This window comes from Lucilia sericata, unplaced genomic scaffold, assembly GCF_015586225.1.
Source record: "Lucilia sericata isolate MDLA Ls3-8-SP2 unplaced genomic scaffold, ASM1558622v1 Contig000849F_arrow, whole genome shotgun sequence".
In the NCBI taxonomy this organism is placed as follows: Eukaryota; Metazoa; Arthropoda; class Insecta; order Diptera; family Calliphoridae; genus Lucilia; species Lucilia sericata.
Genome location: NW_023994841.1, coordinates 38,239 through 64,475, shown reverse-complemented (window position 1 = coordinate 64,475; position 26,237 = coordinate 38,239). Strand labels below are relative to the sequence as shown.

Sequence of the window (26,237 nt, the reverse complement as noted above, 5' to 3'; positions counted from 1 at the left end):
ACTAGAACTGAACTAGAACTGAACTAGAACTGAACTAGAAACTGAACTGAACTAGAACTGAACTAGAACTGAACTAGAACTGAACTAGAACTGAACTAGAACTGAACTAGAACTGAACTAGAACTGAACTAGAACTGAACTAGAACTGAACTAGAACTGAACTAGAACTGAACTAGAACTGAACTAGAACTGAACTAGAACTGAACTAGAACTGAACTAGACTGAACTAGAACTGAACTAGAACTGAACTAGAACTGAACTAGAACTGAACTAGAACTGAACTAGAACTGAACTAGAACTGAACTAGAAACTGAACTAGAACTGAACTAGAACTGAACTAGAACTGAACTAGAACTGAACTAGAACTGAACTAGAACTGAACTAGAACTGACTAGAACTGAACTAGAACTGAACTAGAACTGAACTAGAACTGAACTAGAACTGAACTAGAACTGAACTAGAACTGAAACATATAACTGAACTGAACTGAACTGAACTGAAACTAGAACTGAACTAGAACTGAACTAGACTGAACTGAACTGAACTAGGATTAAAAGAACTAGAAAGACTAGAACTTAACTAGAACTGAACTAGAACTGACTAGAACTGAACTACAACTGAACTAGAACTGAACTAGAACTGAACTAAACTGAACTGAACTAGCTAGAACTGAACTAGATTGAACTAGAACCTGAACTATAACTAACTAGATTGACCTAGAATTGTAACTAGAACTGAAACTATAACTGAGATAGAATTGAACTAGAACTTAACTAGACTGAACTAGAACTGAACTAGAACTGAACTCAACTGAACTAGAACCTATTCAAGCAACATTCAAAATTTCAATTAAACTTTACGACCATATGCTTCGATGTTGGGTATATAAAAATCTGTAACCCAATATAAAACTCATATTTTATTTACTTTAGACATTACTGTCACTGCCAAAATTTTTACCGCCAACATAAATATTACTTTTTCACATTGCAAAATATAATGTTGATATTTATGATGATTATTATTGCATACAATGAAATACTCTTTAAATATTTATACAGAAAGTATTCACAACGGAAGGAAAACCGCAACTACAATAAAGTCAAGGTTTTTAATAGGAATGTTTAAGCAAAAATACGCACATTTATATAAAAATATTTATACAAGGAAATTTAAAGTGTTTATTTAAAATGCATAAAATAGTGTTTAAAAGAAAGGGTTTTGCAAAAATTTTCATGGAAAATTTTCATCTTTTTTAAGAAAATCTATAGAATATAAAAAAAAATATATAAAAAGATCACGTACGAAAAATATTTCTAGGAACTAAAATTTTAAGTTACTTTTTAACCCAGTAATTTAACAAAAATGCAGAAACTCTTTAAATATTTTTTTGCCATTTTTAAATTTAATTTAATGGCCACATTTATTATTTATCAGCATTTAAATGACTATTAAATATTTCTAATAAATTAAATTTTATGTTTAAAAACAATCAGTTTTTTTTATAATATTTTCAATGTTTCTGCATCCTTAAGGATATCGAAATAAAATTTTTAAAGTTTTTTATTGCTTTTTCTTTTTCTGATTTTGTTATTGTTTGGATTTTTTATGTTATTGAAGGTCATTAATGTAAAAGTTTATTTTTTGTATTTTTATTATTTATTGCTTTTTACTGCCATTTTTTGTTTATGTTTTTAGAGTAAACATTTCGTACGTTTTACTACTATTGCAATAAAAAATATGTATACTTAAGTATATGTACACTACATTAGGGTAGTTTGGTTTTAGAGTAAAACTTTAATAATAATCTCAGTCAAATGATTTGAAACACCAGTTCTTTAGAGATTTTGAATTTTAGAAATGTACGAAATATTTAAGTTTGTTCGTATCTTTCTGCCGCCATCAAAAAAAGCGGGATACAGATGGGAGGACTCTGAAGAATATTTGATGTATTAAAATTTTTACTCCATGAAATTTCTTGTTAAACTCATCAAGAACTGAACTAGAACTGAACTAGAACTGAACTAGAACTGAACTAGAACTGAACTAGAACTGAACTAGAACTGAACTAGAACTGAACTAGAACTGAACTAGAACTGAACTAGAACTGAACTAGAACTGAACTAGAACTGAACTAGAACTGAACTAGAACTGAACTAGAACTGAACTAGAACTGAACTAGAACTGAACTAGAACTGAACTAGAACTGAACTAGAACTGAACTAGAACTGAACTAGAACTGAACTAGAACTGAACTAGAACTGAACTAGAACTGAACTAGAACTGAACTGAACTGAACTAGAACTGAACTAGAACTGAACTAGAACTGAACTAGAACTGAACTAGAACTGAACTAGAACTGAACTAGAACTGAACTAGAACTGAACTAGAACTAGAACTGAACTAGAACTGAACTAGAACTGAACTAGAACTGAACTAGAACTGAACTAGAACTGAACTAGAACTGAACTAGAACTGAACTAGAACTGAACTAGAACTGAACTAGAACTGAACTAGAACTGAACTAGAACTGAACTAGAACTGAACTAGAACTGAACTAGAACTGAACTAGAACTGAACTAGAACTGAACTAGAACCGAACTAGAACTGAACTAGAACTGAACTAAAACTGAACTAGAACTGAACTAGAACTGAACTACAACTGAACTAGAACTGAACTAGAACCGAACTAGAACTGAACTAGAACTGAACTAAAACTGAACTAGAACTGAACTAGAACTAAACTAGAACTGAACTAGATCTGAACTAGAATTGAACTAGAACTGAACTAGAACTGAACAACTAGAACTGAACTAGAACTGAACTAGAACTGAACTAGAACTGAACTAGAACTGAACTAGAACTGAACTAGAACTGAACTAGAACTGAACTAGAACTGAACTAGAACTGAACTAGAACTGAACTAGAACTGAACTAGAACTGAACTAGAACTGAACTAGAACTGAACTAGACTGAACTAGAACTGAACTAGAACTGAACTAGAACTGAACTAGAACTGAACTAGAACTGAACTAGAACTGAACTAGAACTGAACATAGAACTGAACTAGAACTGAACTAAAACTGAACTAGAACTGAACTAGACTGACTAGAACTGAACTAGAACTGAACTAGAACTGAACTAGAACTGAACTAGAACTGAACTAGAACTGAACTAGAACTGAACTAGAACTGAACTAGAACTGAACTAGAACTGAACTAGAACTGAACTAGAACGAACTAGAACTGAACTAGAACTGAACTAGAACTGAACTAGAACTGAACTAGAACTGAACTAGAACTGAACTAGAACTGAACTAGAACTGAACTAGAACTGAACTAGAACTGAACTAGAACTGAACTAGAACTGAACTAGAACTGAACTAGAACTGAACTAGAACTGGAACTAGAACTGAACTAGAACTGAACTAGAACTGAACTAGAACTGAACTAGAACTGAACTAGAACTGAACTAAACTGAACTAGAACTGAACTAGAACTGAACTAGAACTGAACTAGAACTGAACTAGAACTGAACTAGAACTGAACTAGAACTGAACTAGAACTGAACTAGAACTGAACTAAACTGAACTAGAACTGAACTAGAACTGAACTAGAACTGAACTAGAACTGAACTAGAACTAAACTAGAACTGAACTAGAACTGAACTAGAACTGAACTAGAACTGAACTAGAACTGAACTAGAACTGAACTAGAACTGAACTAGAACTGAACTAGAACTGAACTAGAACTGAACTAGAACTGAACTAGAACTGAACTAGAACTGAACTAGAACTGAACTAGAACTGAACTAGAACTGAACTAGAACTGAACTAGAACTGAACTAGAACTGAACTAGAACTGAACTAGAACTGAACTAGAACTGAACTAGAACTGAACTAGAACTGAACTAGAACTGAACTAGAACTGAACTAGAACTGAACTAGAACTGAACTAGAACTGAACTAGAACTGAACTAGAACTGAACTAGAACTGAACTAGAACTGAACTAGAACTGAACTAGAACTGAACTAGAACTGAACTAGAACTGAACTAGAACTGAACTAGAACTGAACTAGAACTGAACTAGAACTGAACTAGAACTGAACTAGAACTGAACTAGAACTGAACTAGAACTGAACTAGAACTGAACTAGAACTGAACTAGAACTGAACTAGAACTGAACTAGAACTAAACTGGAGATAACCCTAATACACATGTATTTTGTCTGTTTTACACTTCTTTTGTTGCTCTTCTAAAACAAACACAATTTGCTGACTATACTAAACGAGGCATGTAACACAGATATGTTGTATTTTGTTAACATTTCCAAATTCATTCTATAACATCTGCTTAACCATCCTTTGTCCTTTTTGTAACCAGGACAAAGGAGCTCGTAAAGTGCGTGCATAAAATAATAAATAGATGTAGATTATGTTTTGGTCTACTATCATTACAATGATAGATTATAAATAAATAGTAACATAGCTTTAAGGGACTTAAATCCTTTTGATGATGGAAGGATTAGTACGAAATGAGAGTTGTTAAAATATTAGAAAACATTAAAAAGCTAAATTGTTTTGCAAGAGAAGTAGAATGTTTTGCGAAACAAACAGTAGTTTAATTTATAATAAAACATTATTAATTAATTTAAAGTGAACTTTTCGAAAATAAGTATATATGTATTTGTTTCATAACTATTTGAAAAGTAAATTTAAAGTATCAGACACATTTGATATTAATCTATCTAACGTTCTTACATTTTACTGAACTCTAAATCCCACTTGTCTCCATTTTAGAGAAGGTTCCCAGCTGTTTAATTTTATGTGATTTTTGTGTGATTTTCTTTGGGAAATAGTCTAGTCCTCTTTATGGCACAACTGGTCTAACAGTCACGTACTAAGTAAGTATCCTTTCATTATTGATTACAAAGGATTTCTTGGCCTTGGAAAGTAATAGAAACGTTTAAAGTGTCTCATGTATTCCTGAATTGTTTAAAGGCAAACGTTTACAAACTGCTGGGACCATTACATTATAGGAATTTTAAAAAGTACCATAAGAAAAACGTTAATGAACTGTAAAATCTATTGTTTAAAGTTTAAAAAAACCTTTTTACGGAAAATAGTACTGTAAATACTATTTAAGGAACAAAAAAAGATCCCCTTCTCTCTCTCTCTCTCTCTCTCTTTAGTTTATACAAGTTTAATGAGCAAATGTTGAATATTAAGTTGTCAGTAGCACTGTTTGTATGCAGTTAACAAAGAACAGTTTATAAAAACTTTTAGTTGGGGTATGTTTTCCATACATAACTGCATACATACATATGTATGTATGTAGTTGGCCTTCAATCATAAAGAGCAGAATTAAGAGAACTTAACGTTTTTTGATGAATAAATGAAATGACAAAATATTTTGATGGGAAAAGGCCACTAAATTGTGGTAAAACTGTAAAAATAACATTTGGTTTATATTTACATACAAAGATTTAGTTGTATTTATATACATTAAGGTGGCTTGATTCAATTTAAAAAAAGTATTATACAGTAAAGAAATCTTTGTCAACAACAGTTGCATGTAGACTTTGAGATAATGCTGTTTAAACAAGTCCCCTTATGCAACTAAATAGTATGTCTTTTGGTATCATACGTTACGTATGTGTAATATAATAACAATTGCATTAAGTATACGCCAACAGTTGTGCGGTTTGACCTAAATCTGAATAGTTATGCAATTTTTATTAAAATAAAGTTAATTTATTTAAAAACAAAACATTTGGTTTGGCATAAATTGATCAAATTCACAAAATTTTCTATAGAAAAATACTGTTATAGACAAATATTTCTATAGAAAAAAATGTTATATGCTAAATTTTTTTAATAAAAATAAAATTTTTCTACTGAAAAAAACTGTCATATTAAAAATGTTCTATATTAGAACTGTTATACACATAATGTTCTATAGAAAAATTGTTATACTCAAAATTTTCTGTAGAAAAACTGTTATACACAATGTGTTCCATAGAAAATACTAATAAAAACAAAAATTTTCTACTGAAAAAACTGTCATACTATAAATTTTCTATAGAATAAACTGTTATACCCAAAGTTTTCTGTAAGAAAAACTGTTATACATAAAAATTTCCTATAGAAAACTTTCATACTAAAAATTTTCTATAGAAAAAACACTTATACACAAAATTTTCCATAGAAAATACTGTTATACAAAAATTTCATTAGAAAGAACTGTTATACACAAAATTTTCAAGAGGAATTAGTATTTTCTATAGAAAATTTAGTGTATAACAGTTTTTTTTATTGAAAATTTTGTATATAACAGTATTTTCAATTCAGATTATTTTGTATAACAGTATTGTCGGTAGAAAAATTTGTGTATAAGAGTCTACAGAAAATTTTGTGCATGATTTTCTATGGAAAATTTTTATGTATAACAGTTTTCTGTAAGAAAAACTGTTATACATAAAAATTTCCTATAGAAAACTGTCCTACTAAAATTTTTCTATAGAAAAAACTCTCATAAACAAAATTTTCTACAGAAAATACTGTTATACAAAAAATATGGAAAATACTGTTATACACAAATTTTCTTTAGAAAGAACTGTTATACACAAAACTTTCAAAAGGAATTAGTATTTGCTATAGAAAATTTTGTGTATAACAGTTTTTTATGGAAAATTTTGTATATAACAGTATTTTCTATAGAGATTATTTTGTATAACAGTATTTTCGGTAGAAAAATTTGTGTATAAGAGTCTATAGAAAATTTTTATGTATAACAGTTTCTGTAAGAAAAAAATCCTATAGAAAACTGTCATACTAAAATTTTTCTGTAGAAAAAACTCTTATACACAAAATTTTCTACAGAAAATGCTGTTATACAAAATAATTTCTATAGAAAATACTGTTGTACAAACAATTTCTTTAGAAAGAACACAAAACTTTCAAGAGGAATTAATATTTTCTATAGACAATTTTATGTATAACAGTTTTTTTTATTGAAAATTTTGTGTATAAAAGTATTTACTATAGAGATTATTTTGTATAACAGTATTTTCTGTAGAAAAATTTGTGTATAATTGTCTATAGAAAATTGTATGTATAATTTTCTTTAGGAAATTTTTATGTATAACAGTTTTTCTTACAAAAAACATTGTGTAAAGCAGTTTTTTCTATAGAATATCTTAAGTATGACAGTTTTTTCAGCAGAAAAATTCTGTTTTTCTATAAAAATATTTGTATATGACAGTATTTTGTTATTGAAAATTTTGTATATAACAGTTTTTCTATAGAAAATTTATATTATAACAGTTTTTTTTTTTTTTTTGTTTCTAACAATATTTTCTATAAAAAACCGTTGTCTATAATAGTATTTTCTAACATAATTTTGTGTATAAGAATATTTTTTATATAAAATTTTGTGTATAACAGTTTTTTTTTTCAACACTTTTTCTAAACCATTTTTACAAGTTAAATTATGAAGATATTTATTAGCTGCTGCTACACATATATGGCTACAACTTTCTATATGTATTAACATATTTACATATATTTACCTAAAATACATTATTCATACATAAAAATTCATTAAATATACATGTTTTCATTTTTTTTTTTTTGCAACACAACTCCCTATTAACAAACTTCTGTCAACCATTTGTAAGGATGCAGGCAGCATAATAAATGTAATGTAATAAATTTTCGAGACATGTTTAAAAAATTGTTTATGCAAATTATTTTAAAATAAAAAATAGAATAAAATGAGAAGTATCCAACATGTCCGTTTGTAAATTTGAATAATAAATATATTATATACATATATATATACATATAAACGTGTGATACTAAAAATGTTAGGCCTTATTGCATTTTATTTGTCAGACCGAACTCAGCAAACTTAAACCAAATATTTCCAAACAATTATAAACAAGGTCAAGTAATTTATAGTACAAATCTTGCCCAATCCAAATAGTATTTGTTATAATCCCTGGGATATGCTTCACATCAGAAGAGAGAATCCGATAGTTGCAAGAACTTTAATTTAAAATAGACATTTGAACGACAAGCGAACAAATTAAATGAAAATTTTCATAAACTATAGACTAGACCAAACATAGACTAGATTATAGACTAGACCAAACATAGACTAGACATAGACTAGACTAGACTAGACTAACTAGAGACTAGACTATAGACTAGACTATAGACTAGACTATAGACTAGACTATAGACTAGACTATAGACTAGACTATAGACTAGACTATAGACTAGACTACTAGACTAGACATAGAGACTAGACTATAGACTAGACTATAGACTAGACTATAGACTAGACTAGCTATAGACTAGACTAGGACTATAGACTAGACTAGACTATAGATAGACTTAGACTAGACTATAGACTAGACTATAGACTATGACTAGACTATAGACTAGACTATAGGACTAGACTATAGACTAGACTATAGACTAGACTATAGACTAGACTATAGACTATAGACTATAGACGAGACTATAGACTAGACTATAGACTAGACTATAGACTAGACTATAGACTAGACTATAGACTAGACTATAGACTAGACTATAGACTAGACTATAGACTAGACTATAGACTATACTATAGACTAGACTAAGACTAGACTAGACTATAGACTAGACTATAGACTAGACTATAGACTAGACTATAGACTAGACTATAGACTAGACTATAGACTAGACTATAGACTAGACTATAGACTAGACTATAGACTAGACTATAGACTAGACTATAGACTAGACTATAGACTAGACTATAGACTAGACTATAGACTAGACTATAGACTAGACTATAGACTAGACTATAGACTATATAGACTAGACTATAGACTAGACTATAGACTAGACTATAGACTAGACTATACACTAGACTATAGACTAGACTATACACTAGACTATAGACTAGACTATACACTAGACTATAGACTAGACTATACACTAGACTATAGACTAGACCATAGACTAGTCCATAGACTAGACCATAAACTATACTATATACTACACAATAGACTATATTATAGAATAGACTATAGACTAGACCATAGATTGGACCATAGACTAGGCCATAGACTGGACCATAGACTAGACCATAGACTAGTCCATAGACTAGACCATAGACTATACTATAAACTATACTATATACTACACAATAGACTATATTATAGAATAGACTATAGACTAGACCATAGATTGGACCATAGACTAGGCCATAGACTGGACCATAAACTAGACTATAGACTAAACCATAGACTAGACCATAGACTATACCATAGGCTAGACCATAGACTAAACCATAGACAAGGCCGTAGACTAGAAGGTATAGACTAGACTATATACTGGACTATAAACTATATTATATTCAATACTATATACTAGACTATAGACTAGATTATAGCCTAGACTATACACTAAACTATGTACAGACTGGTCTATTGTCTCCTTTGTAGAACACATATGAATAGTTTATAAATTAGAAAAAAGTAACCAAAATGTCTTATTTTCCCATATCAAAAAATACAAAAAAAAGTACTTAAGTAATGAATTTTCCATTCCTGATAATAATATGTAAATTTTTGGAAATGCTAATAGAAAAAAAACCAGAAGCAATTTTCTTATATTTCTAAGTACATGTAATACATTTGTTATTTTGTTGGCATTTTACAAAAATATTAATGATTCTCATAATTTCTCATAATTTTTGAAAAAAAAAAAATTAAAATATTTATTTCGAGAATTTGTATACAAAATACTGTATTTATAACAATGTTTACTTTAACAACAATTATCTATCACTTCGAGTTAAATTTTTTACAATTTCATGCTGATTTTCTTTTGTGTCTTACTTTAAACCATAATTTTTAATAAAATAAACCTCCAACTACTGCCAGTTAGTATTATTATTATTCCTCGTTAAATAAATAAAACAAATTTACATAATTTTAATATTTTTTATATTCAAGGTTTTAAGAAATTTTAATTTTCTTAACTTCTAGCACAGTACAGGAAATGGAAATCTAAATAAAAACTCAAATAATATTAACAAATATAAACACAAAATGACACCAGGTAATTTGAAATGAAAGTGAAAAATCCAAATACAAACACAAATTGCTGGAATGCGCATTTGTATTGTATTAGTGATGAATGCTAAAGGGGGAGGAGAAGAGCTAAATTATTTGAGTTTTTTTTGCGGTTAAAAGTCAAATAGCAAATTGTGTTCGTTCACAAATGAAATAATGGAATAATAAAATTCTATGCTGTGTGTTTAGTTGTGTCGGTTTAGTTGTGTCAAATATCCAACTAATGAAGCAGAAATTTTAATGGGAAATTAAACCTAGACAAGCTGTCAATTTTTTCAAGTACCAAAACAGTGGCTAAAATTAAAAAATATTTGAAAAAACTATAAAAAAAGAAAGAAGGACAGACTAACATGGACTTAATTTTGATAATTTTAATATTTTTATCCCCAAAAAGTAAATATAACGCACCCTTATTGAAGCAGAATTTATAATTTAAGAAAAAATTACCAAAAAAATGTCAATGCTGTCGACGACGCACTATTTTCTGTTATTATTACAAAAAAATAAAAAAATATATAAATACCCAGCAAAAACTTACATAAAAAAGTCATGAGTTACAAAGCTAAAAGAAACGCTTTTCACTAGTTACTCATTAGCATTTTAAATCATTATCTGATTCCAAGTAAGTCATTATAAGAGTAATTCATACGGTAATCATGTAATCATTGAAAAGTAAGTTGTTGTGTAAGTCATTACCAAGTTTTTGCTGGACAGTTATAAACCCAAAAAGCAGACACTATAAAATGAACCTGACACGCAATCTACTAGAGACCAGTAGCGTGAGAGAGAAAAAAGAAAACTGATTGTCACCGAAAAACTTGCCATTGACATACAAAAAACTGTTTGTAATAGTGAAAGATAACTGTCTAAAAATACTTACACACACATACGCTGCCAAAACAAAATCTATTCAGAAAAAATTTCTAACGTAGTGTGAGCATGAACAATAAGGACAATACTTTACAATTAAGCGGCAAGGTAAAGGAAATTATAAAAAAACAAATATAGGCCAAGACGAAAACTTACAGTGGTAGACAGTGTAAATATATTTTCAATATTAGACTATAGATAAGACTCTACACTATAGACTAAACTATAAAATAGTCTACATACTAGACTTTAGACTAGACTATAGAATAGACTATAGAATAGATTATAGAATAGAATATAGAATAGACTATAGACTAGACTATAGACTAGATAGCCTAGACCATAGACCAGTCGATAGACTCGATGATAGACTAGCCAATAGACTAGACGATAGACTAGATAATAGACCAGATGATAGACTCGACTATTGACTAGACTGTAGACTAGACTACAGACTAGACTATAGACTAGACTAGACGGTAGACTAGACAATAGACTAGAAGATAGACTAGATAATAGACCAGATGATAGACTCGACTATTGACTAGACTATTGACTAGACTGTAGACTAGACTACAGACTAGACTATAGACTAGACGATAGACTAGACTGGACAATAGACTAGACAATAGAGTAGACGGTACACTAGTTCATAGACTAGACCATAGAATAGACGATAGACTAGAAAATAGACTAGATAATAGACTAGGTAATAGACTAGACGATAGACTAGACGATAGACTAGACAATAGACTAGACGATAGACTAGATAATAGACCAGATGATAGACTCGACTATTGACTAGACTATTGACTAGACTGTAGACTAGACTACAGACTAGACTATAGACTAGACTAGACGATAGACTAGACTTGACGATAGACTAGACAATAGAGTAGACGATACACTAGTTCATAGACTAGATGATAGACCAGGCAATATACTAGACGATAGACTATATAATAGACTAGATGATAGACCTGACTATAGACTAGACTACAGATTAGACTACAGATTCGACAATAGACTACACAATAGACTACACAATAGACTAGACAATAGACTAGACAATAGACTAGACAATAGACTATCAGTAGACTAAACTAGACTAAAGACTAGACAATAGACTAGACGATAGACTAGACAATAGACTATACGGCAGACTAGACAAAAGACTACAGACTAGACGATAAACTAGATGATCGACTAGACGATAGAATGGACTAGACGATAGACTAGACGATAAACTAGACTAGACTAGACTACACTAGACAACACTAGACTAGACTAGACTACACTAGACTAAACTAGACTAGACCATGGACTAGACCATAGACTAGACCATAGACTAGACCATAGACTAGACCATAGACTAGACCATAGACTAGACCATAGACTGGACCATAGATTAGACCATAGACTAGATCATAGACTAGACCATAGACTAGACCATAGACTAGACCATAGACTAGACCATAGACTAGACCATAGACTAGACCATAGACTAGACCATAGACTAGACCATAGACTAGACCATAGACTAGACCATAGACTAGTCCATAGACTAGACCATAGACTAGACCATAGATAATAGACCATAGACTAGACCATAGACTAGACCATAGACTAGACCATAGACTAGACCATAGACTAGACCATAGACTAGACCATAGACTAGACCATAGACTAGTCGATAGTTTATACGACAGACTAGACAATAGACCAGGCGATAGATTAGACGACAGCCTAGACGGTAGACTATATATTAGACTATAGACTGGACCATATACTGGCCTATACATTCGACTATGGACTGGACTATAGAATAGACTATAGACTAGTCTGTAAATTACATTAGACAAAAATTTACTAAAAGTAGAAAATTGTAAAAATAGAAAATTTCTTAAAAAAAAGCAAATTTAAGAAAATTTAAAAAATTGCTGATTTTACGAAAATTTTCTAAAGATAGCAAATTTTATGAAAATCACAAAAAATTTCAAAGTTCGTGAAAAATTGCTAAAAATAGAAAATTCCTGGAAATTTACTAAAAATAGCAAATTTATAGAAATTTACGAAAAATTAATTACTGAAGGAAAATTTACTAAAATAGTAAATTTAAACAAAATTTAAAAAAAAACTAGCAAATTTTATGAAAATTTATTAAAAATAACAAATTTATTAAGAATTGAAAAACTTCAAGAAAAAGTTTCTAAAATATGCAAATTTTAAATTTTTGTTAGATTTTTATAAAATTAGCAAAATTGTAGAAAAGTTACTAAAAATATTAAAATATTTTCTTAGTTTTACTTTATTTTCAGTTCTTTGTTAACCGCACTTACCTTTCATCCAATTTCATGCTACTATGACTGATATTACTCCAAGCCGACATAGAACGTGGCCGTTGAAATTGAAATAGTTTTGAACTGCGTCTAGCTGGCGGTGGCAATTGTAGCGGCGGATAGCCAGCCAAATCGTTTTGTTCATCGGTGAAGTTGACATTGCGTGCAGCACGACTAGACGAGGCCACCGAGGGCAACGAATAGCTGGTTTGATTATCGTCTGACATTCCAAGAGCTGTGTAGCTGACTTGAAAATTATGGCTCATGTCGCGTTTAAGCAGAGCGGTTAATAATTATTTATTTATTAGATATATATTTCTTGTTTTGTTGAATTTTACTTCGATGTTTTTAAATTAGTTTAAGATGTTTTTGCCACATAGTTTTTTTTAAAGGTTTTGTAGATTTTTAAACTTAATTCTAATCGATTTTTTTGGAAAGTAGTTTTGATATATAATAAAATTTGGCAACAAGTTACTTTATTGATTGAATCATTTCTAAACAAAATAAGAATTCGTTTGGTTTAAACAAAAAGTTTTCTCTAAAAGTTGTCAGAACTTGCTATTTCCTCCCCCACTGTGCAGTGTCTTGATTTTTTACCATCCTAAAGATAAACGCCAGGAAGAAGTAGATAATAAGGTGGTCACCAGCAATGACAACAACAAAGTAAGTAAAGAAAATCTCAAAGAAAGCAACGGAACTACAAAAGGAAGTTAAAAAGAGAATGAGAACAAAAAAAACTACAAAAGCAACAAAAATAAGGTTAATGTCAAAACGCAATCATCTGGTGTTTAAAGCAACACTGTAAAAATAGACAAAAAAAGTACTTAAAAGAAAAAGAAAAGCCAACACTGACACAACAACTCTAGAAAAAACTTATTTTATTAAAAAAACAAGAAAATACTTGACAAAAAACTGGCAAAAAAAAATAAGAAAAACACAAATTTAACCACAAACAAACAATATTTTACCTTAGGGGATTTCCTAGAAACCCACAACTCAAGATTCTTTGAATATTAAACGCAAAAAAAACTAAAAGAAAAATAATGTGAAAACCCTCTTAAATACCCGCCTTAACTTAATATTCATAATAATGTTGCTTCAACATATTAACAAAAAAAAACACTTCAAAGTGTTTTAACCAAAAGGATAATTTTTATGTTTTAAAAAAATTAACCACAGTCCTTTAGTCCATGATATACGGTTTCACATTTATTTAGCGAATTTTCCCAAATAACTGTAAAATTCTGTGGGTTTTTTATGGCTACGAATACTTAAATAAAAACAACATGTTGTTTTGAAATTTTATATAGAAAAATTTCTAACAAAAAATCGATTTTAACGCCAATGCACCAAAGTAAAGAAAGGAATATTAAGAAACTGTTGGTGTTTGTTTAACACTGGAGGAACCGAAAGGGGTAAACAGCAAATTTAAAGATAATTTTCTATACTTAACAAATTTAGAGAAAAGTTAAAAAAATTAGCAAATCTAGTCTATAGACTAGTCTATAGTCTAGTCTATAGTCTAGTCTATAGTCTAGTCTATAGTCTAGTCTATAGTCTAGTCTATAGTCTAGTCTATAGTCTAGTCTATAGTCTTGTCTATAGTCTAGTCTATAGTCTAGTCTATAGTCTAGTCTATAGTCTAGTCTATAGTCTAGTCTATACTCTAGTCTATAGTCTAGTCTATAGTCTAGTCTATAGTCTAGTCTATAGTCTAGTCTATAGTCTAGTCTATAGTCTAGTCTATAGTCTAGTCTAGTCTAGTCTATAGTCTAGTATAGTCTAGTCTATAGTCTAGTCTATAGGTCTAGTCTATAGTTAGTCTATAGTCTAGTCTATAGTCTAGTCTATAGTCTAGTCTATAGTCTAGTCCTAGTTAGTCTATAGTCTAGTAGTCTAGTCTATAGTCTAGTCTATAGTCTAGTCTATAGTCTAGTCTATAGTCTAGTCTATAGTCTAGTCTATAGTCTAGGTCTCTAGTATAGTCTATAGTCTAGTCTATAGTCTAGTCTATAGTCTAGTCTATAGTCTAGTCTATAGTCTAGTCTATAGTCCAGTCTATAGTCTTAGTCTCTAGTAGTCTAGTCTATAGTCTAGTCTATACTTAACAAATTTAGAGAAAAGTTAAAAAAATTAGCAAATCTAGTCTATAGACTAGTCTATAGTCTAGTCTATAGACTAGTCTATAGTTCTAGTCTATAGGACTAGTCTATAGTCTAGTCTATAGACCAGTCTATAGTCTAGTCTATAGACTAGTCTATAGTCTAGTCTATAGACCAGTCTATAGTCTAGTCTATAGACTAGTCTATAGTCTAGTCTATAGACTAGTCTATAGTCTAGTCTATAGACTAGTCTATAGTCTAGTCTATAGACTAGTCTATAGTCTAGTCTATAGTCTAGTCTATAGTCTAGTCTATAGACTAGTCTATAGTCTAGTCTATAGTCTAGTCTATAGTCTAGTCTATAGTCTAGTCTATAGTCTAGTCTATAGTCTAGTCTATAGTCTAGTCTATAGTCTAGTCTATAGTCTAGTCTATAGTCTAGTCTATAGTCTAGTCTATAGTCTAGTCTATAGTCTAGTCTATAGTCTAGTCTATAGTCTAGTCTATAGTCTAGTCTATAGTCTAGTCTATAGTCTAGTCTATAGTCTAGTCTATAGTCTAGTCTATAGTCTAGTCTATAGTCTAGTCTATAGTCTAGTCTATAGTCTAGTCTATAGTCTAGTCTATAGTCTAGTCTATAGTCTAGTCTATAGTCTAGTCTATAGTCTAGTCTATAGTCTAGTCTATAGTCTAGTCTATAGTCTAGTCTATAGTCTAGTCTATAGTCTAGTCTATAGTCTAGTCTATAGTCTAGTCTATAGTCTAGTCTAGTCTAGTCTATAGTCTAGTCTATAGTCTAGTCTATAGTCTAGTCTATAGTCTAGTCTATAGTCTAGTCTATAGTCTAGTCTATAGTCTAGTCTATAGTCTAGTCTATAGTCTAGTCTATAGTCTAGTCTATAGTCTAGTCTATAGTCTAGTCTATAGTCTAGTCTATAGTCTAGTCTATAGTCTAGTCTATAGTCTAGTCTATAGTCTAGTCTATAGTCTAGTCTATAGTCTAGTCTATAGTCTAGTCTATAGTCTAGTCTATAGTCTAGTCTATAGTCTAGTCTATAGTCTAGTCTATAGTCTAGTCTATAGTCTAGTCTATAGTCTAGTCTATAGTCTAGTCTATAGTCTAGTCTATAGTCTAGTCTATAGTCTAGTCTATAGTCTAGTCTATAGTCTAGTCTATAGTCTAGTCTATAGTCTAGTCTATAGTCTAGTCTATATAGTCTATAGTCTAGTCTATAGTCTAGTCTATAGTCTAGTCTATAGTCTAGTCTATAGTCTAGTCTATAGTCTAGTCTATAGTCTAGTCTAGTCTTAGTCTAGTCTATAGTCTAGTCTATAGTCTAGTCTATAGTCTAGTCTATAGTCTAGGTCTATAGTCTAGTCTATAGTCTAGTCTATAGTCTAGTCTTTAGTCTAGTCTATAGTCTAGTCTTAGTCTAGTCTATAGTCTAGTCTATAGTCTAGTCTTAGTCTAGTCTATGGTCTAGTCCTATAGTCTAGTCTATAGTCTAGGTCTATGGTCTAGTCTATGGTCTAGTCTATGGTCTAGTCTATGGTCTAGTCTATGGTCTAGTCTATGGTCTAGTCTATGGTCTAGTCTATGGTTCTAGTCTATGGTCTAGTCTATGGTCTAGTCTATGGTCTAGTCTATGGTCTAGTCTATGGTCTAGTCTATGGTCTAGTCTATGGTCTAGTCTATGGTCTAGTATGGTCTAGTCTATGGTCTAGTCTATGGTCTAGTCTATGGTCTAGTCTATGGTCTAGTCTATGGTCTAGTCTATGGTCTAGTCTATGGTCTAGTCTATGGTCTAGTCTATGGTCTAGTTTATGGTCTAGTCTATGGTCTAGTCCATAGTCTAGTTTTAGGAAGAATAGCAAATTCTGAGAAAATTTACCAAAAATAGGTAATTCTGGAAAAAATTCCAACAATTTAAGGAAAATTTAAATATTGAATTTATGGAAAATTTCAATTAATATCAAAACCAACCGTATTCAAAATTTTCACACTATAGATGTATTATTACCAATATTATACACTATTTTAAACTTTAACCTTTTAAATCACAACAACACATACATTTATTTTCACTTTTTTAAATTAAATTAAATTAAATTAAATTAAATTAATTTTATTTTTTAGTTAAAATAACTATCGTGCTTCTTAGAAATAGTATGCTATTTTAAATTTTTATTTACACATGGGTAGCACTAGTGTTAAAATCACTGTTGTTAATATGCCACCGTAGATTAAGAACTGTTAAATTTTGCATAAGAAATGCGTTAACGTAAACGAAGTCTTTAAAGTAAAATGAGATTATATATTAACATTAAAGGCATTTAGTATTTACATAAATGCATTTAAAAATATTCAAAATTTTTTTTTTGCAATTTTTTTAACACTTAACATTTATTAAAAATTTTTTTAATTAATTTTTGTTTAACTTAAATTATTTACATATTTTTTTATAATTTATTCATATTGCTTTTATTTAATATTATTTTTTATAAATTTTAATTTTTCCTTAAAGAAAATTTCACAAATTTGTTAAACAACTTTCAAAATCCTTCAAGGACATGAAATCATGACATTTTTATCACGCACAAATCAAGCAGAAGAAAAAAAAAACGATTTTTATTCGCTTTCTTTCTTTTAGATTTTATTAAAGCAATAATATATTTTATTTGCCTTATACTTCACACAAAGAAGAACTTTTTTAGATTAAATTTTAATTTTTCTTAAATTTCACCATTTTTTGTAAATCATTTTTAAATAATTTTTCTCTAAATTTTAAATTTTCAGTTAAAATTCTTTCCAAATCTCTAATTCCACACTCCTTTTAGCTAAATACTAAAATCTTGTCTCGCGCGTTTGCCTTTCACTACTACACTGAGTCAAAAGCGAGAAATTTGAACTGAAAATCGTTTTCTTTATTTTTTTTTTTTTGGCATCCATGGGTTTTGATATTGTTTTAGTTAAAATTTGTATACATTTTCATTAAAGTGATTTTGCTCCTCTTGCAGAAATTGCCACCACACTCAACCGTACATGTGTATCCTTTGTATAGAAGTTCTTTAGTAGAGTCTATTTTGAAACAAAATGAAATGTTTTGCAAAATCATGTATCAGTATTTCAAAGTCAAACACTAACACCCGCTCACGCCCAGTATCGAATGAAACATTCTCTCACAGATTTTTACTCTCCGCAAATGGGGCGAATGAATAGAATATAATGGAAAAGAAAAAAAGGCTCGTTATTCTTAAACATGTGTTACTTTTTTGTTGTTTTTTTGTGAATGGAGTGCGTACGATTTTTTGAACGGGGAGATTTTGGAGCATCAACAATGGCAAGAGTAGCAGCAGTGGATATGGTATTGCCAGATTTAAAAATCTCATAACGAACTAACTAGAACTGAACAAGAACTGAACTAGAACTGAACTAGAACTGAACTAGAACTGAACTAGAACTGAACTAGAACTGAACTAGAACTGAACTAGAACTGAACTAGAACTGAACTAGAACTGAACTAGAACTGAACTAGAACTGAACTAGAACTGAACTAGAACTGAACTAGAACTGAACTAGAACTGAACTAGAACTGAACTAGAACTGAACTAGAACTGAACTAGAACTGAACTAGAACTGAACTAGAACTGAACTAGAACTGAACTAGAACTGAACTAGAACTGAACTAGAACTGAACTAGAACTGAACTAGAACTGAACTAGAACTGAACTAGAACTGAACTAGAACTGAACTAGAACTGAACTAGAACTGAACTAGAACTGAACTAGAACTGAACTAGAACTGAACTAGAACTGAACTAGAACTGAACTAGAACTGAACTAGAACTGAACTAGAACTGAACTAGAACTGAACTAGAACTGAACTAGAACTGAACTAGAACTGAACTAGAACTGAACTAGAACTGAACTAGAACTGAACTAGAACTGAACTAGAACTGAACTAGAACTGAACTAGAACTGAACTAGAACTGAACTAGAACTGAACTAGAACTGAACTAGAACTGAACTAGAACTGAACTAGAACTGAACTAGAACTGAACTAGAACTGAACTAGAACTGAACTAGAACTGAACTAGAACTGAACTAGAACTGAACTAGAACTGAACTAGAACTGAACTAGAACTGAACTAGAACTGAACTAGAACTGAACTAGAACTGAACTAGAACTGAACTAGAACTGAACTAGAACTGAACTAGAACTGAACTAGAACTGAACTAGAACTGAACTAGAACTGAACTAGAACTGAACTAGAACTGACCTAGAACTTGAACTAGACTAAACTAGAACTGAACTAGAACTGAACTACTGAACTAGAACTGAACTAGAACTGAACTAGAACTGAACTAGAACTGAACTAGAACTGACTAGAACTGACTAGAACTGAACTAGAACTGAACTAGAACTGACTAGAACTGAACTAGAACTGAACCTAGAAGTCAACTAGAACTGAACTTAAACTAATCTATAACTGAGTATCTAAAAAAAAGAAATTTAAGAAATTTTATTAAAAAATTATATTTAAAAAAATTTTACTAGAAATAGAAATTTAAGAACAAAAAATAATTCAAGGAAATCTTACTAAAAATAACATAAATGAACAATTTACTATAATTTAAATTAAACACATTTTTTCTTTCCCGTATTTACTTTTGCCTTTTTCCTAAAACTCTCATGGTTTTTCACTTTTTACAAAACAACAAAGAAATAACAATATAATAAAAATCCCAATAAAGGAACAACAAAAATGTAAATACTCCATTTAAACCACGTGGTTATATAACAGCGCATAGCAAAATATACATCAAGCGCACAATCCTGCAAACATTACACTTAAATACTCATACATTTATACAACAACCGTAACCCCACAAATACTTAGACAAACAAACAGGATTTTACAAATTTCAAAAACGCAAATAAACAGAGATTTAAGATAAAAACAAAACAAGGAAAAATTAGAGAGAAAACGTACCACTACAGACCCAGTAACCCAATTTCGGAAGGAGGAGAGCTAAAAATGGCGGGAAAACATACACTCAACAAAAACAAACTGAGAGCGTATGAGCGATATAATGAAAAAACATAAACAAATAAACAGCTGTTTTGTAAAAGCTTTTTCATCAACTTATCCTCTAAGGTCAGTTGTCTTTATAGTGACGTCATTAATTTCCAATACGCAACTAATGACGTCAGTGTTTTTGAAAGTTTTTGTATTGGAAAAAGCTGTAAATAAAATGTAACAAGTTGTTATTACTTTAAGGAATGTATTAACGCCATCTATGTACTATTATTAATAGTTTTAAGAGAATGTATGTTAAATTTAAATTTTTATCATTTAAAAGTTTAATATTTCAAACAGTTATGTTGAACAAAAGAAATTGATAAGGAAGTCCTTAAGAAGGAAAACCACATACTTACTTTTAAAATACAAGATATTTTAAGTGCAAATACTTGTTGTATTTTTAATGCCCATTAAAAATAATAGTACAACACACCACTTACCTAAAAAGATATGAAAAACAAAAGAAAATACATGAGATTTTAAGAATTATGTCCTGTTTTTATTAATATTTAATAATTTATAAGGAATATTAAGAAATTTAAATAAAACCGCAAACAGTACTTTTGATGATTTGTGGGTTGAAAAACTGTATTTACACATTTTCCTATAAGTGTAATGGGGAAGCTGAACACAAAGTGAACTAGAACTAAACTGAACTAGAACTGAACTGAACTAGAACTAGAACTGAACTAGAACTGAACTGGAACTGAACTAGAACTGAACTAGAACTGAACTAGAACTGAACTAGAACTGAACTAGAACTGAACTAGAACTGAACTCGAACTGAACTAGAACTGAAGTAGAACTGAACTAGAACTGAACTAGAACTGAACTAGAACTGAACTAGAACTGAACTAGAACTGAACTAGAACTGAACTAGAACTGAACTAGAACTGAACTAGAACTGAACTAGAACTGAACTAGAACTGAACTAGAACTGAACTAGAACTGAACTAGAACTGAACTAGAACTGAACTAGAACTGAACTAGAACTGAACTAGAACTGAACTAGAACTGAACTAGAACTGAACTAGAACTGAACTAGAACTGAACTAGAACTGAACTAGAACTGAACTAGAACTGAACTAGAACTGAACTAGAACTGAACTAGAACTGAATTAGAACTGAACTAGAACTGAACTAGAACTGAACTAGAACTGAACTAGAACTGAACTAGAACTGAACTAGAACTGAACTAGAACTGAACTAGAACTGAACTAGAACTGAACTAGAAATGAACTGAACTAACACTGAACTAACACTGAACTAGAACTAGAACTGAACTAGAACTGAACTAGAACTGAACTAGAACTGAACTAGAACTGAACTAGAACTGAACTAGAACTGAACTAGAACTGAACTAGAACTGAACTAGAACTGAACTAGAACTGAACTAGAACTGAACTAGAACTGAACTAGAACTGAACTAGAACTGAACTAAAACTGAACTAGAACTGAACTAGAACTGAACTAGAACTGAACTAGAACTGAACTAGAACTGAACTAGAACTGAACTAGAACTGAACTAGAACTGAACTAGAACTGAACTAGAACTGAACTAGAACTGAACTAGAACTGAACTAGAACTAACTAGAACTGAACTAGAACTGAACTAGAACTGAACTAGAACTGAATTAGAACTGAATTAGAACTGAACTAGAACTGAACTAGAACTGAACTAGAACTGAAGAACTGAACTAGAACTGTACTAGAACTGAACTAGAACTGAACTAGATCTGAACTAGAACTGAACTAGAACTTATCTACTAACTAAGTAACACAATTTTTACAAACATCCAAATAAATATTAATAAATTTATTATTTGTTTTATATGTATAATAAGATTAACCTGAAAATAATATTCAAAGTTTTTTTATGGCCTTATGTATATGAATGTTTATATAATTGTACATTGTACATACATATACACATATCTATGTTTCAGAATAAATCAATTAATTTTTCCACAACCCAAAGGCTCATATTGCAATAATAAAAAGACTTTCTATGTTATTTGAAAACAAAAATAAAAGAAAATAATAAAAAAATAAAATTTTATTAACATGTCAATGGCAATAAAACAAATGACAAAATATCGATTTCTTTACAAAAAAAAATCATAAAAATAAACAGAAACCAGTAGTGGGACTTTAATCAGCTATAACGAATATTAGATACACTTCGAAGATCTGAGAAATCCGTTTCACTACTTATTTATTATCATTTAAAAGCACTATTGTCTAGTCTATAGTCTATTCCAAAGTCTAGTCTATAGTCTATAATCTAATCTATAGTGTAGTGTATAGTCTAGTCTATAGTCTAGTCTATAGTCTAGTCTATAGTCTAGTCTATAGTCTAGTCTATAGTCTAGTCTATAGTCTAGTCTATAGTCTAGTCTATAGTCTAGTCTATAGTCTAGTCTATAGTCTAGTCTATAGTCTAGTCTATAGTCTAGTCTATAGTCTAGTCTATAGTCTAGTCTATAGTCTAGTCTATAGTCTAGTCTAGTCTAGTCTATAGTCTAGTCTATAGTCTAGTCTATAGTCTAGTCTATAGTCTAGTCTATAGTCTAGTCTATAGTCTAGTCTATAGTCTAGTCTAGAGTCGTCTATAGTCTAGTCTATAGTCTAGTATAGTCTATCTATAGTCTAGTCTATAGTCTAGTCTATAGTCTAGTCTATAGTCTAGTCTATAGTCTAGGTCTATAGTCTAGTCTATAGTCTAGTCTATATTAGTCTAGTCTATAGTCTAGTCTATAGTCTAGTCTAGTAGTCTAGTCTATAGGTCTAGCCTATAGTCTAGTCTATAGTCTAGTCTATAGTTAGTCTATCGTCTAGTCTATAGTCTAGTCTATAGTCTAGTCATATAGTCTAGTCTATAGTCTAGTCTATAGGTCTAGTCTATAGTCTAGTCTATAGTCTAGTCTATAGTCTAGTCTATAGTCTAGTCTATAGTCTAGTCTATAGTCTAGTCTATAGTCTAGTCTATAGTCTAAGTCTTAGTCTATAGTCTAGTCTATAGTCTGTCTATAGTTAGTCTATAGTCTAGTCTATAGGTCTAGTCTATTAGTTAGTCTATAGTCTAGTCTATAGTCTAGTCTATAGTCTAGTCTATAGTCTAGTCTATAGTCTAGTCTATAGTCTAGTCTATAGTCTAGTCTATAGTCTAGTCTATAGTCTAGCTATAGTCTGTCTATAGTCTATCTATAGTCTAGTCTATAGTCTAGTCTATAGGTCTAGTATATAGTCTAGTCTATAGTCTAGTCTATTAGTCTATTCTATAGCTCTAGTCTATAGTCTAGTCTATAGTCTAGTCTCTAGTTAGTCTATAGTCTAGTCTATAGTTAGTCTATAGTCTTATTAGTCTAGTCTATAGTCTAGTCTATAGTCTAGTCTATAGTCTAGTCTATAGTCTAGTCTATAGTCTAGTCTATAGTCTAGTCTATAGTCCTAGTCTATAGTCTAGGCCTATAGTCTAGTAATAGTCTAGTCTATAGTCTAGTCTATAGTATCGTCTATAGTCTAGTCTATGTCTAGTCATAGTCTAGTCTATAGTCTAGTCATAGTCTAGTCTATAGTCTAGTCTATAGTCTAGTCTATAGTCTAGTCTATAGTCTAGTCTATAGTCCTAGGTCTATAGTCTAGTCTATAGTCTAGTCTATAGTCTATAGTCTAATCTATAGTCTAGTCTATATTCTAGTCTATAGTCTAGTCTATAGTCTAGTCTATAGTCTAGTCTATAGTCTAGTCTATAGTCTAGTCTAGAGTCTAGTCTATAGTCTAGTCTATAGTCTAGTCTAGAGTCTAGTACATAGTTTTAACTTTGGCAACCTTAAAATCATTGTAGACCAGTGTAGTTGAAAATTTCCCAAAGACGCTTGGAAATGGTGTAGAATTATTTCCTAAACTGTCAAAATCTTATTAATTTCCTATTGAAATTTGTTTATAAAATTTAAAATGAAAAAATATCGTGTTAAAAAACTACCAGCTAAATGTAATATTTTAGGACTGAGCTATCGCAGTATAAGCATTTTAATAGCGTCTGTTTTAATCGCACAAAATGTCTCTTATATTTTAAGTTTTATGCTAAAAACCAAAATATCCTGCTATATTTACAACAATGGTCTCTATAGTCTGGTCATACAATTTGGTAAGTTAAGAAGGCCAAAAGAAAACCAAAAAAACTTTATATTTCAATACCAAACTAAATCCCTGTCATAATCAATTCGATATTTATGTGTCTGTGTCTGTTAATCCAGGAGATGATTATTGGTCTTTAGTTGGCTTATTGATTGCAATATTATGTCTTGCCACCAATACCGCACTGCTAGTAGGATCTATCTGGGTAAGTAGTAGTAAGTAGTATTGGTATGGTGATATAAATAAGTATTAATGGATTATTGATTTTGTGAAAGATTCGTTTTTTTTTTCTCTTATTATTTTATTACAATTATTTGTGTTCTTTTTTTATTATTGTTATTTTATATTGATATGACGTCGTCTTGTTTGTTGCTGTTGCAGCTTGTTAAAAGTTTCATATTGATGTGGTATGTTGGTGGTATAATACAATTCGTGTATTTGTTAAGTTTCCAAAGTTTTTGTTTATCTACAAAATCTTGTAATAATCATTGCACAATGGATCAAGAAGCTATAAAATATTATCACTGGGGATTTGGTTGGTGTTTGTTTATAACTTTATGTAAGTTTTTGTTGATTCTCTTGTAGTTTTTTTTGGTAAAAGAAAAATAATGTAGATGTATGTAAGTAGTTGGTAAATCTTGCATTAAATATTAATAAAGCTTAGACAACATGACCATGAAATAAAACAATTTTATATACATATAATAGATTATAGACAAATAATCAATGGCTTTAATGTTAAATTAATTATTTTAGCTTAAAGTGTTCGCTAATGTAGTTAAGCGATAGTTATACGAATATAACAGACCTTTCCTAGTCAAAGAACTTTCGATCTAAGAAATCAAATAGTAAATTCTAATAATTTTTCTTTTTTCTAGATTTCTACGTTACTTTCATCTTTAAAATACAACTTTTTTATGAATATGTCAAATATCTGCAACGACCTCGTCTTACAACATTTTCGGGCAATGAAATGTTTAATCGCAGTTCCTTTTATAGAAGATCATCCAGTGTGAATATATAATTCCTCAAGATCCTACTAAAATACACAAAGTAAGTGGGTTTCATATCAAAAACTTTAACCTGATAACTTGATAACTTTATAGCTTTATAGCTTTATAACTTTATAACTTTATAACTTTATAACTTTATAACTTTATAACTTTATAACTTTATAACTTTATAACTTTATAACTTTATAACTTTATAACTTTATAACTTTATAACTTTATAACTTTATAACTATAACTTTATAACTTTATAACTTTATAACTTTATAACTTTATAACTTTATAACTTTATAACTTTATAACTTTATAACTATATAACTTTATAACTTTGTAACTAAATAACTTTATAACTTTACTTCTAAAAAGTTCCAAAAAATTCCAATTTTTTAATCCTTAATCATGAAATGACGAACTCTACGAACTAAATATTAAAATAATTGAACTTGTTCCTAACATATTTAACCAAAAAAAGACACGTTTTCCCCCGAACTAAATAAAACCATCAAAATTATGTTAATTACCAACTTATAAAGGAAAAGTTACAAAACTTTCTTCAAAACA

The 26,237-nt window shown here is 30.0% G+C and overlaps 2 protein-coding genes across 2 annotated transcripts; one reads left to right on the top strand and one right to left on the bottom strand.

Moving 5' to 3' along the window:
• Positions 1-13,336: 13,336 nt before the first annotated feature.
• On the bottom strand, positions 13,337-13,722 carry LOC119608555. Its single transcript, XM_037963016.1, has one exon. The coding sequence runs from the start codon at positions 13,604-13,606 to the stop codon at positions 13,337-13,339; it is 270 nt and encodes an 89-aa protein (XP_037818944.1). The 5' UTR covers positions 13,607-13,722.
• A 10,761-nt stretch (positions 13,723-24,483) lies between these two features.
• LOC119608554 lies at positions 24,484-25,690 on the top strand. The gene is made up of 4 exons (XM_037963015.1): positions 24,484-24,676; positions 24,786-24,871; positions 25,048-25,225; positions 25,545-25,690. Exons 1-4 carry the CDS (start codon positions 24,484-24,486, stop codon positions 25,688-25,690), a joined length of 603 nt encoding a protein of 200 aa, XP_037818943.1.
• The last annotated feature ends 547 nt before the right edge of the window (positions 25,691-26,237 follow it).